The 14,129-nt window shown below is 37.9% G+C and overlaps 1 protein-coding gene across 1 annotated transcript in view; it reads left to right on the top strand.

The window, feature by feature from the left end:
- The window catches only part of ntsr1 (neurotensin receptor 1 (high affinity)), a 49,032-nt gene extending 35,139 nt beyond the window's left edge, over positions 1-13,893 (top strand). The window contains exons 3-4 of the mRNA XM_043710614.2: positions 919-1,009; positions 13,623-13,893. Coding sequence (XP_043566549.1) covers positions 919-1,009; positions 13,623-13,872 — 341 coding nt within the window. The 3' untranslated portion in view covers positions 13,873-13,893. The remainder of the gene's footprint in view (positions 1-918; positions 1,010-13,622) is intronic.
- The last annotated feature ends 236 nt before the right edge of the window (positions 13,894-14,129 follow it).

Raw genomic sequence — 14,129 nt, forward strand, 5'->3', positions numbered from 1 at the left:
TAATTAAAAGCTGGTAAATCCCTGGGTCAATCTACTTCTTGGTTACTAAAGGAGCTTGCCATGGAAATACTGAAAGCATTGGTTGTCATCATCCAAAAGTCTGAAGATTCTGGAACTGTTCCAACAAATTGGAGAGTAGCAAATATAACCCGACTTTTTTAAAAAAGGAGGGAGGAAGAAAACAAGGAATTGCAATCTGGTTAGACTAACATCAGTAATAAGGAAAATGCTGGAGTCTATTATAAAATGAGATAACAGGACACTTTGAAGAAAGTACCAATTGTATTATACAAAATCAGTATGGACTTATGGAAGGGAAATAATGTTTGACAAACCTACCAGACTTTTTTGAGGACATAACTGCCAGAGTGCATAGTGTATTTAGATCTTTAGAAAGCTTGGAATGAAGTCCCATAAAAGTTATTGTGCAAAATCAAAGTGTGTGGGATTGCTGATAATGTATTGGCATGGACTGAGAATTGGTTAGCAGACAGGAGACAGAGCAGAGAAATAAATGGGTCATTTTCAGAGTGACAGGCCCAGGCGTCCATCGGGATGAATAGATATTTCTTCATTCAGGTAATAGTGAACCTGTGGAATTCTTTACCATAGTAGGCTAATCACGTTAAGGGGCATGGGGAGAGAGAGGGAATAAGCCATGATTTGTTAAAAGCACAGTGGGCTCAATGGATCAAATGGCCTATTTCTGTTCCTATTTTTGATATTGCTTTGTTTGCAATACTGCTGTTACTTGTAAGGATCTGTAAACAATATCTTTTCACAAATAACTTTTATTGTGTCAGAATTCTTCAGTTTTCGTCATTCTCTCACTAAAAATTAATTCAAGAAGTGTTGCAATACAGATACTTTGAACAAATATATACAGTAAGATTAATAAATCTGTTTTTTTTTTGGCAGGGGCTGTGGTCATTGCCTTTGTTGTCTGCTGGCTTCCATATCACATACGCCGACTTATGTTCTGTTATGTCCCTAAACACCTCTGGACAGAGTGAGTGCTTAATGACTGACTAAGGTTCTAGTTTGATGACAATGTTCATGGTGTACATTGAATTAAAAATCAAAACAGCATTCTGTTAATTAATATATCTTCATTATGATTTATACAGCAAATTACCAATTTATAAATGAATGAACTGAGCAAAACACTAGTGTTTCTATATTGATTCAAATGAGTTAAATTTCTAAAATTCAGATCCATAAAATTTTCACTTTCCTACATGAAAGACAATGTTCAAAAATGGAAACATATATCAGGGAGCACAACTATATGACAAGAATTAAGATGGATATGGTTGGCCAAATGACCACCTTCTGTAGTTTCCACTTGTATGAATTTGGAGAAATGAATGATTCCCTCAATCAAATCATTAACTGCACACAACTTTCAACTATCAGGTGTTTTGGCTTTATCTTTAAGAGAAAAAAAGAGAGTTTAGTCTCATATATATGGATATATGAGATGATGTGTACCAATTTAAAATATTGTACTGATAATATTATAATGATAAACAATAAACAAGTAAATGGTTTTTTATTAAGTTGTGCTCAAAAGTATAGCACAGTCTCCTTTAATCACAAACTATAAAACATGATCTAATGTCTGACTCTATTGACATTTCTAGGTTTGCAAATCGTAGATTTACAAAACATATAACTCTTGGCTTGGTACCTTCCATTAAGCACACTTTATATTTGTTTAGAGACAAAAAAACTGCAGATGCTGGAATCCAAGGTAGCCAAGCAGGAGGCTGGAAGAAGCTAGGCAGCATCAAAAATATATTTATATGTATTTAAGCAATTATGTTACAAGATACCATAATTCAACTCTTTTCAGCAACTGTGTGCAAAATGCTCCTATTCTGCATGGGTTTTAGATGTAACTGATAGGAAGGAAGTCTGTGCTCAATCAATTCTGGTCATTTCTGGATGTTTAGTAGGTAATAGGAAAAATCTACATTGTGCTTGTCAAAAATATTTGCAAACTGGAAGTACCTCATAAGCTTTAGTAGTATAAAACTCCTGTTAACTGTCTTGGGATAACTATAATCTGATCTACAGGTAATGTTTTTGTTATTGTGAAAAAGCACCTTAAGAGATCTAAATAAAATTTGAGACAGGCTGGGAAAGTTAGGATGCTAAAGCGTTGAGCGTAAATTGAGAAAATAGCCATTTCTTTCTCTGATTATTCTGATGTGAAATTATTTTTTGGAAGTGTGTTACATTTTGTCAGAACAGTCTCTGTTTTGACAGGATTCAATTTATTTCATTTTTGGCAGCTCAGTCCTGTATTCTGTAAAATATACTTAGAAGGTCCAAAGGAAATTGGTAAAGAGTTCAATGCAATTTTTATTCACATAATTAGGCACCTTTGACAATGTTCTGAATAGTCTGCTAACTGAATTAATGGAAGGCAATTTCCAATTTATATCAGGAGAAAAAATCTGACTGGAGATCTCAGGCATGGTTGACTGCTCGGACTGATGTATCATTTTGCTGTCACTGACAGTTTTGATAATATTTTTTCTTCTGTATATAACTTATCATGTTTAGCTTTTGTAACCACAGAATTAAAGATGAAAGAATCTGAATGGGACACAACAAGAACATAAGAACTTTAAACATAGGAGCAACCCCTCAAGCCTTCCCCATCATTCCAAAAGGTCATGACTGTCAGCTCAAGGCTTCAAATCCACTTTCTTGTCAGTTTTGCATTATCCCTAACTTTTCAATATTTTAAAAGATTGAGCTACCTCCTCTTTACATACTTTCAGTGATCTAGCTTCCATGTCCCTTTGGGATCAAAGATTCCTGACATTCAGTGCCCATTGGGAGAAGAAATTCCTCCACTTCTATGACCCTATTTCAAGATTACTAGTGGAAACATCTTTTCAACATTTACCCGGTCAAACCTCCTTAGTGTCTGGTCTATTTCAATAAGATAAACACTCCTTCTTCTTAAGAAGTCAACCACTTCATCCCAGGAATCAGCTTTTGGTGATTCACTTTTGAAATTCCTCCACTGCCAATATATCCTTTCTTAAATATGGGCATCAAAACTGTACAAAGTACTTCAGATGCAACTTCACTGACATTCTGTACAGTTGCAATGAGACTTCCCCATTTTTAAACTAATACCTGGCAATAATGGCCAAAATTGCATTTGCCATCTTAATTAATTTCTGCAATTACGTGCTAGCTTTTAGTGTTTCATGCACAAAAAATGACCCAGAGCCATCTGAGCTGCACCTTTTCCAGTCTCTCCATTTGAATAATATTCTGTCTCTTGATTCTTCCTAATAAAATATGACTACATTTTTCTATATTAAACTCTGTCTGACAGATTTTGCCTACTCACACGACATATCTGTATTCCCTTCCATTTTCTTTACATCTCCATCACAACGTGTACTTCCTCATATTTTTATGTCATCAACAAAGTTGGATACATTATACTCTGTCCTTTCCTCTAAGCTACTAATGCAGATAGTAAATAATTGAGTCCCTAGAACTAATCTCTGTGGTACTCAGTTAGTTTGATCTTTCCAACCTGTAAAAGATTCATTAATCCCAACTCTGTCTTCTGTTTGGCAACCAATCCTCAATCTATGTTAATGCACTATGCCCAATACTGTGAATTCCAATGTTATGCAATAATTTTTATGAGGAACTTTATCAAATGCCTTATGGAAATCCAAATATATTACACCTACAACAATTCAACTGATTACATACTTACCTCACATACTCTACCTAATGTTCCCTGTGCCATTACAACTCCCAGGCCTAGACTAGACATCCTTTCCAGAAACTGACGGATCAAAATCATCATGGCCTGTACCCTTCCCTCCCCACTACCCAGCTTCCTTTCACTGACCCACCCCTGCTTGCCCTTCCACCAGTCTGAACATTTCTTCTGATTCCTGGGACCTGAAGCACCCTGCTATTTGATACAATACTCCCTCAGGATTTAACCTAACCTTCCCTCCCCTACCATTGGACCAAACACTCAGTCTGCATCCCCAAGACCCAACAACTGCACCCCCTCCCCAGCCCTGGGACTCAACATGCCCCTGCGGGAGTTGACTCCTGCTTCTTCAACCATTTATCTGCCTGTCAGAAATTCTGGATGATAGTGAAAGCAGATGTATTGTGGCTACAAGGAAATGCAGAAATAATTTAAAAAACATAAATAGTCCTTTTACGCTTTAGAAAAGTTGATTGGGCTTTCCTTGCATCCAATCATGTACAATTGTGCTGCCTGGCAAGGATGATACTTTTCAAGGCAATCTGTAACATTGATGGGAATTATAATTTTCAAAATATTTCTGATCTTCCATTAGGTTTTGAGAAGGGTTTCTTTCATTTGTTATTCATTTTAAATTGATGAATCATTGTTGTTGACTCACAATCAGGAAAAATTGACTTTTAATATACATTCTATCAATGACCTTCATAACTCAAACAGCCTTTAAATCTCTGCTTAGCTTTATCCAGTGAAAGTCGTCCTGTGCTATTCTTAAAACCATATTGTCTCATTCCTTGCATAATAATGATAAATCCAGATTGAAGGTCTCTACAGCATCATTGTTTGTTTTTACAATGGGACACTTAACACTTGCAGCAGCAATGTGACCTCGCTTATATGTTTTGTATAAAATTTCATCATTCCTTCTTCATTTTAAAAATTGTATAAGAGCACTCTTTTTTTTTTAAGATGTTTATTGGATGCAAATGTCACTGACTAAACCAGTATTTATTGCCCAGGCCTAATTTTCCAGAGTGCAGCTAACAGTCAACCATATTGCTGTGGGTTTGGAATCTTATGTAGGCCAGACTGGTTGATGTTGACAGATTTTCTTCCTTGAAAATATTAGTGAACCAGATGAGTTTTTAACAATAGTGGTTATACAATCACTATGATAGAGCAAGCTGGAGGAAATAGTGGGTTAGGTATGTTCGGGCTCCTGGCCCCATCCACTCCCTTTCAGCTGATTACCATATTCTTTTTTTATTATTTCTTATTATCATTTCTTTATTTCAACTTTCATATCCAATTCACGTTTTCTTCTTTCTGCGGCTGAGGTGTTTTGATTGGACAGCCCCTGATCCTTGGCAGTTTCAATCGGCCTAGTACTTGGCAGTTTTGACAGGTTGCTCGGTCCTTTGCAGTTTTAATAGGCCACCAGTCCTCAGTATTTTAGACAGGCCTTGGTCCTAAATAGTTTTGACAGGCTCCAGTCCTTGGTAGTTTTGACGAGCCCCCCAGTTCTTGACAATTTTGACAGAGCCCCAGTTCTTGGCAGTTTTGAGAGGACCCTGTCTTCATCAGTTAGAAAGGACCCCATCCTCAGAAGTTGGAGAAGGCCTCTGTCCTCAGCAGTTGCCTCAGCCCCGCTATCCTTGGTGGTCGGGCAGGCCCTCGTCTTCGGCGGTGGCTGGTTCACGAAAGCAAGAGGCCGTGGAATGAACAAAAAATTATGTTTGTCTTTATCTCATTTCTTAATATATAATTTATGTAATTAAATTGAGCTGTTTTTGTGGTAACTTATACACATTTTATTGTATTTTCAAAAATACAAGTAACAATAAATTTCGAAATGTCAAGTTTTTATTGAATTCAAACTTTACCATCTGTCATGGTGGGATTTGAACTTGTTACGACACGGATTAACCCTCCTGCTTATTTTAAACCGGCAACACCGAAAAGATTTATCCCATGCTGTAATCTGTGAAAATTCGAGAGCCAAGAACTATTTAAAATTAAATTTATTTCTTAAAGTTTAACAGAGAATAATTAACTAACAACTATTTACAACTCCTTCCTCTAACCTATCTTTTACTTTCCCTTCTATAATACTAGTCTGATAAAACCCCCAATTAAGATTTACCAAAAATTCAAATTTCAAAATCAGTCAGTGGTCAAATCTTTTTCCTTTACCTGTAGATTTGTTCTCCAGGTCGGTGTTGATGTGTTTCTCTGTGCAAACTTCTCTAGACAGATACCTCTCAGAGAGTTCTGACTAGCAGCTTACATCTGCTGGTCTTTTGGCAATTCTCTCCCAACTGTTCAATTTTTCCCAGTGTTATACCCCCAAAGCATCGGACTGTGTCATTGGCATTTAATATTGTCAATACACTAAATTCAAACTTGATTGGAGTTTTTTTTGGGGGTATAATTTAAACTGATTGGTCGAATTCAAATTTGTTTTGTCGTCTCCAGGCAGCCCAGCTAATCTAGCTGTTTGACACAAAGGTCACAGTATATCTTGTTCAGAACACTTGATGCTGTTAGGTAATTCTGTGAGCTTTTAACTCTCTTAAAGGTACAGTACACCCACATCTTCATAACACTTACCTCTTTAAGAAAAAATGAACCATCATAATGAAAAGATGGCTTCTTTTTTTTCTATTCTTTAAACACATTATCCTAACATATTGATAACTTTAATCTAAGTTCACCTTAACTTCTTCCCATATAACTGTGTATAACATTAAATAAAGACAAATCTCATCTAAACTTTATCAGTTAAATCCGCCACAAAGCATTTGCAATTACATTTTTCTGATCCGCAACAAGTATGATTTTTAAATTAAAAGCTGTAATATAAGACTCCAATGAAATAGTCTCACATTCTTGTCTTTAAAGATTTCTAAGAATGTAAGCAGATTGTGATCTGTGTACACCACTGTCTCAGATGCATTGTTTGTGACATACCCATTAAAATGTTGTAAGTCCAGTACCAACCTCAATGGCTCATTTTCAATTGTGGTGTATTTCCTCTGGTGGATGTTGATCTTCTTTAAAAAGAAACCACCTGGCAGTTCAATCCCCTCCTCATCTTCCTGTAGGAGTACAGCTCCAACTCCTATGTCACTAGCATCGATGGCAACTTTAATAGGTTTTGAAAAGTTTAGAGTAGCTTAAAACTGGTTTGGTGGCTAATATCAATTTCAAATGTTGGAATGCCTCCTGGAATAGTTCTGTCAACTAAATTTTTGTGTTCTTCAGCAAATCGTTTAACGGTGCCATTAGAATCCACTGAATCCTAAGAATCAAAGCACCTCTTTCTTCAAGGTTGGTCGTGGAAATTCCTCGATTGATTTTGTCTTTGCGTTCCATGGGGTCAACCCTCCATGATCGATGTTATGTTCCAAGGATGTCACCTTTGCTTTCATGAATTCAGTTTTATTTAGGTTTATCACCCGTTTTACTTCTCGTGGTCATTTAAAGAGCTCTGCCAACTGTACAACGTGATCTTTCCAGTACTTACTAAAGATCACTACATTGTCCAAAGGGACTGAGCAGTTTGTTAACCCAGCCGCAACTCTGTTCATGAGTCTTTGAAATATGGCAGGTGCGTTCTTCATTCCAAAGGTCATCACTTTAAACTGACATAGCCAATTTGGGGTACAAACACAGAAATTTGGTTTGCTGTCTCTGATAAAGGTACCTGCCAGTAACCATGCATTAAGTCCAACTTGGTGATGTAACTGGCTTGTCTGACTTTCTTGATACAGTCCTCCAATTTAGGAATTGGATATGAGTCCGATTTTGTAGCTACGTTGACCTTCCAATAATCTACGCAGAATCGTTGAGTCCTGTCTGTTTTGGGAACTAAGACGATCGGCGAACTCCACTTTCTCTAGCTTGGTTCGATGATGTCCTCATTGAGCATGGCCTCCACCTCCATTTGGACCTGTCTGGCTTTGAAAGGATTAAGCCGAGAGGGGTGTTGTTTTATTGGAGTCATATTCTCTACGTCTACTTCATGTACAATAGCGTTAATCCTCTCCATCTGATTCTTACATATGTCCTTATACTAGAGTAATAAACCTTTCAACTGCGTTCTATGCTCCTGAGACAGATAGCATACTAACCTATCCCACTCCTCAAGGACTTCTTCATTTTTAAAGTCTATTTTGAGGCACCTCAAAATCCACATTATCTGGATCTGATTCCTTACTCGGCGGGGCAGTAATGAACATCTGTTTCTCCAATTCTTTCTCTCTAGTATAATACATTTTCAACATGTTCACATGACATTCCTAATACCTTTTTTTTTTCTATCTGGCATCTTTACTAGAAAGTTCACCAGACTCGATTTTTTCTCCATTTGATAGGGACCACTAAACCTGGCTTTGAAGGAATCTCCTATCACTGGTAATAGTACTAACACATCATCCCATCAGAAAAACTTTAGAGTCTCAGAGGTTTTATCTGCCACCTGGTTCATTCTATACTGTGTCCTCTTTAGGTGCTGTTTAGCTAACTCACCTACTCGATTTAATCTCTCCCTCACCTCCGAAATGTAATCTAAGTGTGAGATCTCTGACTTTGGTCCTGTCAAGTTCTCTTTAATTAATTTAAAAGTGCCTCTCACTTCATGCCTGAGTATTAACTCAATGGGAGTGAACTGAATAGATTCATTTGGGGCATCTCTAATGGTAAAAATACGAATGGGATACCTTTATCCCAATCATTCGGGTAATCCTGGCAGTATGCTCTCAACATGGTCTTCAAGGTCGATGCTACCTTTCTAACACTCCCTGGGATTGATACGTACTGGATTCAAAATGCTGTATACTTAAGCTATCCATAACCTCCTTAGACAGCCGAGCAGTAAAATTTGAACCTTGGTCCAACTGAATCTCTCTGGGTAGCCCATACTGTGTGAAGAAAGCTACTAACTCCTCTACTATCCTTTTCGCCTTGATACTCCATAATGGAATTGGCTCCAGAAATTTGGTAGACACATTCATTGTGGTTAACAAGTACTGGTTCCCATGTTTGGTTCTTGGGAGGGGATCTACATAATCAATTATAATCCACATGAAAACTTCTCCAAATGTGGGAATTGACAACAAAGGTGCTGGTTTCATTACTGCCTGTGGCTTACCTACCATTTGGCACATATGACATGTACAGCAAAAGTTAACCACATCCTTGCACATTTCAGGCCAATAAAAATATTTTTGTTTCTTAGCTTGAGTCTTTTGTACCCCTAGGTGACCTCCTACAGGTAGTTCATATGCTACCCGTAACACCTCCTGTCTGTACGCTATCAGCAACACAGTCTGGTGCACTTCAGCCCATTTCTCCTCTGCACTAACCTGCTGTGGTCTCCATTTCCGCCTTAGGATTCCATCTTTCAGATAATGATGATATTATTTATCAACCAAAAGGTTAAATTATATCTTGTTTGGAATGCTAGGTGCTGTCAGGTGAGCTTTTAACTCTCTTAAAGGTATAGTACGCCCACATCTTCATAACAAACTCATATCCCCAAATTGTTAGGATCACCATCACCATCACCCCGGCACCGTCACCACAATACCACAACATGCCCCTCCCCACTGTTACAGCATTTAAGCCACTAGGACTTGCTGTTCGTTCATATTGTTCAGTACTTTTCCCTTAAATATGTTCTCTTGTGCAATATGTATTTCCCAAATGCTCATTGACATTAAGTTGCATTTGCCATCCCTGTCCATATCAGTCCATTTGCCTGAAGTCTTTTGCAGTTCTCAGTGTTTTTTCTTACCTTTTTATATCTTTGCAATCATTGATATTTTAAAAGTATGCATATATACAGAAAAACCAAAGGTGGATCCAATGCTGACTTTTGAGCTATGCTTATCCGAGCAATATTCATTCACATAGATGGAAAATTAACCAACAAATAGAAAATGATCTAAATTGTCATTTTTCCTTTTATGACAGCTCTTTGAATTTTTCTGATGAACTTCTTCTGAGTTATCAACAAGTTATATTTACATAGTACCTATAATATAGTTTCAAATTGTCAATTTGCTTTACAACAATGTTTTCAAATAAAATTTGACACTGAGCCATAAAAAAGGGATGTTGGGTCAGATGACTAAAATCTTGGTTAAAGAGACAGGTTCTACAGAGTGTCTTAAAGGGAAAAAGACAGCAATCATTGAATCCCTACAGTGTTTCAGCAAGTCATTTGTTCTATTGGGTACACACCAATCCTTCAAAAAGAATCCCACCCAGCTCCACCCTATCCCTGTAACCCTGCATTTCCCATGGTTAATCCACCTAGTCTGCACATCTTTGGACTGTGGGATGAAACCAGAGCACCCAGAGGGAACCCATGCAAACACAGGGAGAATGTACAAATTCCACACAGTCAGCCAGCTGAGATTGGAATCAAACTTGGGTCCTGGGACTGTGAGGCAGCAAGGCTAACCACTGAGCCACCAATAAAAGAGATGATGAGCTTTATGAAGGGAATTGAAGTTCATTAGGCCTTGGTAACTGAAGGTACAGGCACCTATGTGAAGTGATTGAAATCAGGATACTCAAAATGTTAGAATTAGACAGGAGCACATATTTCAGAGAGCTATGGAGCTCAAGACACTTACAGAGCTACAGAGGGACAAGGCATGAAGAGAGTTGAAGATAAGCATGATAATTTTAAAATCAAGGCATTGTTTAAAACCAGAGGACAATGTGGATCAGCGTGCAATACATTAATGGGTGAAGTTAGGACTTCAAACTAAGTAAAGGTAGAATGTGAGACACCAACCAGAAATGGATTGAAATAGTCAACTAACAAAGGAATGGATGTGGGTTTCAGCAGTGACTGAATAAAGCAGGGACAATGCAGGGTGTTGTTATGGAGATAGAAATAGTCCTTGTGCTGACACACATGGGTGGTAGGAAGCTCATCTCATCATCAAATATGACACCAAAGTTGAATTTTCTGGTTTAGCCTTCGACAGTTGACAGGGAGAGGAGAGATGATGTTGTTCACCATCACCAACACTACAGAAGTAGTATTAGACAAACTAATGGGGTTAAAAGCCGTTAATAACCCTGGCCCTGATTTGCTTGCATCCTAGGATCCTAAAAGCAATAGTTACAGAGATTATGTATGCATGGTTATAAGTCTTCAAAAATCCTTAGAATCTGGAGAATTGCTAAAGGATTGGAAGACTGCCAATGTGACACTTCCATTTCAAAAGTGAGGGATGCAAAAAGCGGGTAACTATAAGCCAATTAATCTAACACCTATTATTGGAAAAGTAATGGATTCAATTATTAACTAAGTAATAGCAGCATATTTGGAAAATCAACAATTAATCAAGCATGACTTTGTGAATGGGAAATCATGTCTGATTAATTTATTAGAGGTTTGGAAGAAGTGTCAACCAGAATAGATAAAGGAGAACTCAGTAGATGTGTTGGAATTGGACTTCCAGGAGGCATTCAACAGGGTACCTCACTAAAGTTTGTCATTAGATAAAAACCCACAGTGATGGAGGTAGTATTAGGTGATGGGCAGAAAACAGTGAGTTGGAATAAGGGGCCGTTTACCAGATTGTTCAGTTGGTTCCACAAGGATCAATGCTCGGACTGCAACAGTTTACAATATACATTAATGGCATGGAGCAAGAAAGAAAATGTACTGCAGCCAAATTTGCAAACAACATAAACATTGGTGGAAAGGTAGGTTTTGAGTGGGATATGAATAGTTCACAGAGTTCATAACTATTTGCGCAAGAAATATAGAAAGCTAGAACATAGGTGCAGCAGGTATCAGGAAGGCTGATGGAATATTCACCCATATTTCAAGGGGTTCAGAGTATAGGAGCAAGGAATGCTTACTGCAGCTGTACAAGGTGTTGGTGAGACCACATCTGGAGAACTGAGAGAAGTTTTGGTCCCCTTATTTAAGGAAATATATCATTGCATTGAAGGCAGTTCTGAGCAGGTTTACTGAGAATGATCCCCAGTATAGATGCTTTGCCTTTTGATCAATGGCTAAACAGGTTGTGATGCCAATCACTGGAGTTTAGAAGAATGAGAGCTGATTTCATTGAAACATACAGGATTCTTGATAGGGTAAATGCTGAGAGGATACTTCCCCTCACGGGAGAATCTAGGACCAGAGACCATAGTCGTCTTCTCTCAGATGATTGTGCGTTTTTGGAACTCCTTGCTACAGGGAGCAGTGGGAGCAAAGGCCTTCTGTGTTTTCAATGCTAGGATAGATAGATTCACTATCAGTGGGGAATTCAGGAGTTTTGGGGAAAGGTCAGGAAAGTGGATGTGAGGAATTTTGGATCAACCATGATCCTATTGCATGGTGAAACAGGCTCGAGCGACTGAACAGCCTCCTGCAGTTCCAATTTCTTATGGTCTTATATTACCACTGATAGACTGTATACTATTGATACAGAGAAGATTGGATCACAGGATTATCCTGTAGATCCTGACAGAATACCAGAGATAAGGTGCAAGAGCAGAAAGAGAAGCCATTGGAGGTGATTTGTTGACTGGAACTGGATAAGTAAGAATGATACTTTGCAAGTAGAGTGCCTTCAACTGCTGATTGGAGGGGGATTATGGGAGGAGGAGGGTGTGGTCAACCATGACAGATGTTACGATAAGCTGAGAAGAACAGGAGAAATAGTTTACCAGTGCCAAAGTCACATACGATGTCCATGATAAAAATTGTTTTGTTACTGTGGCAGGTACAGAAAGGTTGGTTCTTGAAGAGATTCAAATATCAAATTTTTAGAATGGATTTTAGAAGCAACAACAGGATCAAATAATTCAGAGGATGAATGGTATTTTGGTGGGGTTTGGTCATTTACAAGGATAGTAGGGTCAAGTTTGATATTTTTTGATGATGGGCAAGTACAGCAGATTTGAAGGAGAGAAGGACCATCAATTACTGGCAATATCAGCTAATAAGGGGTGATAGTGCTGTAACAGTAATGTCACCCGACTAATAATTCAAAGGGACAAGCCAATGCCCAGGGTAAGTGGGTTCAACATCCATCATGGCACTGGTTGAGTTCAATTAATAAATCCAGAGTATAAAAAAAGTAATGCTGACAAGACCCCATCTGGTTCACTAATATGCTTTAAGGAAGAAGTCAGTCATTTTTACCTGAACTGACCTACATGCGACTCCAGTAATTGCCCTTTAAATAATCAAGCCAGACTCTCATTCAAGGACAACTAGAGATGGACAAGACAAATGGAAAAGGGCTGATGGAATAGTAGCTGAAATTCAAACCCTTGGGAGGCTCATTTGGATAAATGAAGGAAATCTTGATGTTGAAAGTAAGCAGAGATTATTAAATGTTCAATGGGAAACTATGACTGATGTAATACTACTTGATTAATTTGTGATAGATTAGAATCCAATGATACTTTGCATCTGTTAAAGACCATGAAGAAATTTGACAAGAATTTCCTGTTCCTTGTGGTTGATTGCTTTACCCAGGAGTTAACCTTGTAGAAGGGGGCTACCAGATCTAATTTTTTTTTTAAATCTCTTTCCAACCTTAATAAGAGAATCTTATGTTAATGCAGTTTGATGGTTTGCAGTTAACATCTTCCCGATTACAACAATTTTGGATGGATTCTGTGGAATACATTTGAGAAATTCTCCAGCAACTTGCCTTTATATTAATGACTCTTGTAGTTACAAAATGTTGGATGGCATATTCTTGATTAGACTACCCCGCTGAGTATTTCTAGCACATTTATTTCTTAATGTATGTTTGTGATTGATTCTGCTGCATTTTATAATCCTAACCTCTATTATTACTTCTTCTAGCTTTCTCTACGATTTCTATCATTACTTCTACATGGTGACAAATGTCCTCTTCTACGTCAGCTCCACTGTCAACCCTATCCTGTACAACCTGGTCTCTGCAAACTTCAGGCAGGATTTCCTCTCAACGCTTAGCTCCTTCTGTCTTCACAGGCGACAAAAGGCAAAGACACCTGCACTTAGCAGAAAATCAAACAGCATTTCCAGCAATCATACTTTGGCCAGTAATGCCACCAGGGAAACTATGTATTAGCAGGTTCTAATGCAAATTGCTGAAATAGAATGGGGAGGAAGTAAAAAGATTAATGATTACGATCAGGAATTTTGGGGGGCAATCATGATAGTGGCTCTCTGAAACTTTTAAAAAATAAGTTCACAATAGAGCTTTGCAAAGATTGTCAGGTGGTGGCCTGGTGTTTCCGTTAGATTTCCTTGTGTTTTTGTTTTCAGCCTAAGTGCATCAGACAAAAGAGCACAGGATTTCAAGTACAAATTATATTTGTACAAACC

Source organism: Chiloscyllium plagiosum, unplaced genomic scaffold (assembly GCF_037043375.1).
Source record: "Chiloscyllium plagiosum isolate Xiang-an unplaced genomic scaffold, Cpla_swu_hap1 HiC_scaffold_15, whole genome shotgun sequence".
Taxonomy (NCBI): Eukaryota; Metazoa; Chordata; class Chondrichthyes; order Orectolobiformes; family Hemiscylliidae; genus Chiloscyllium; species Chiloscyllium plagiosum.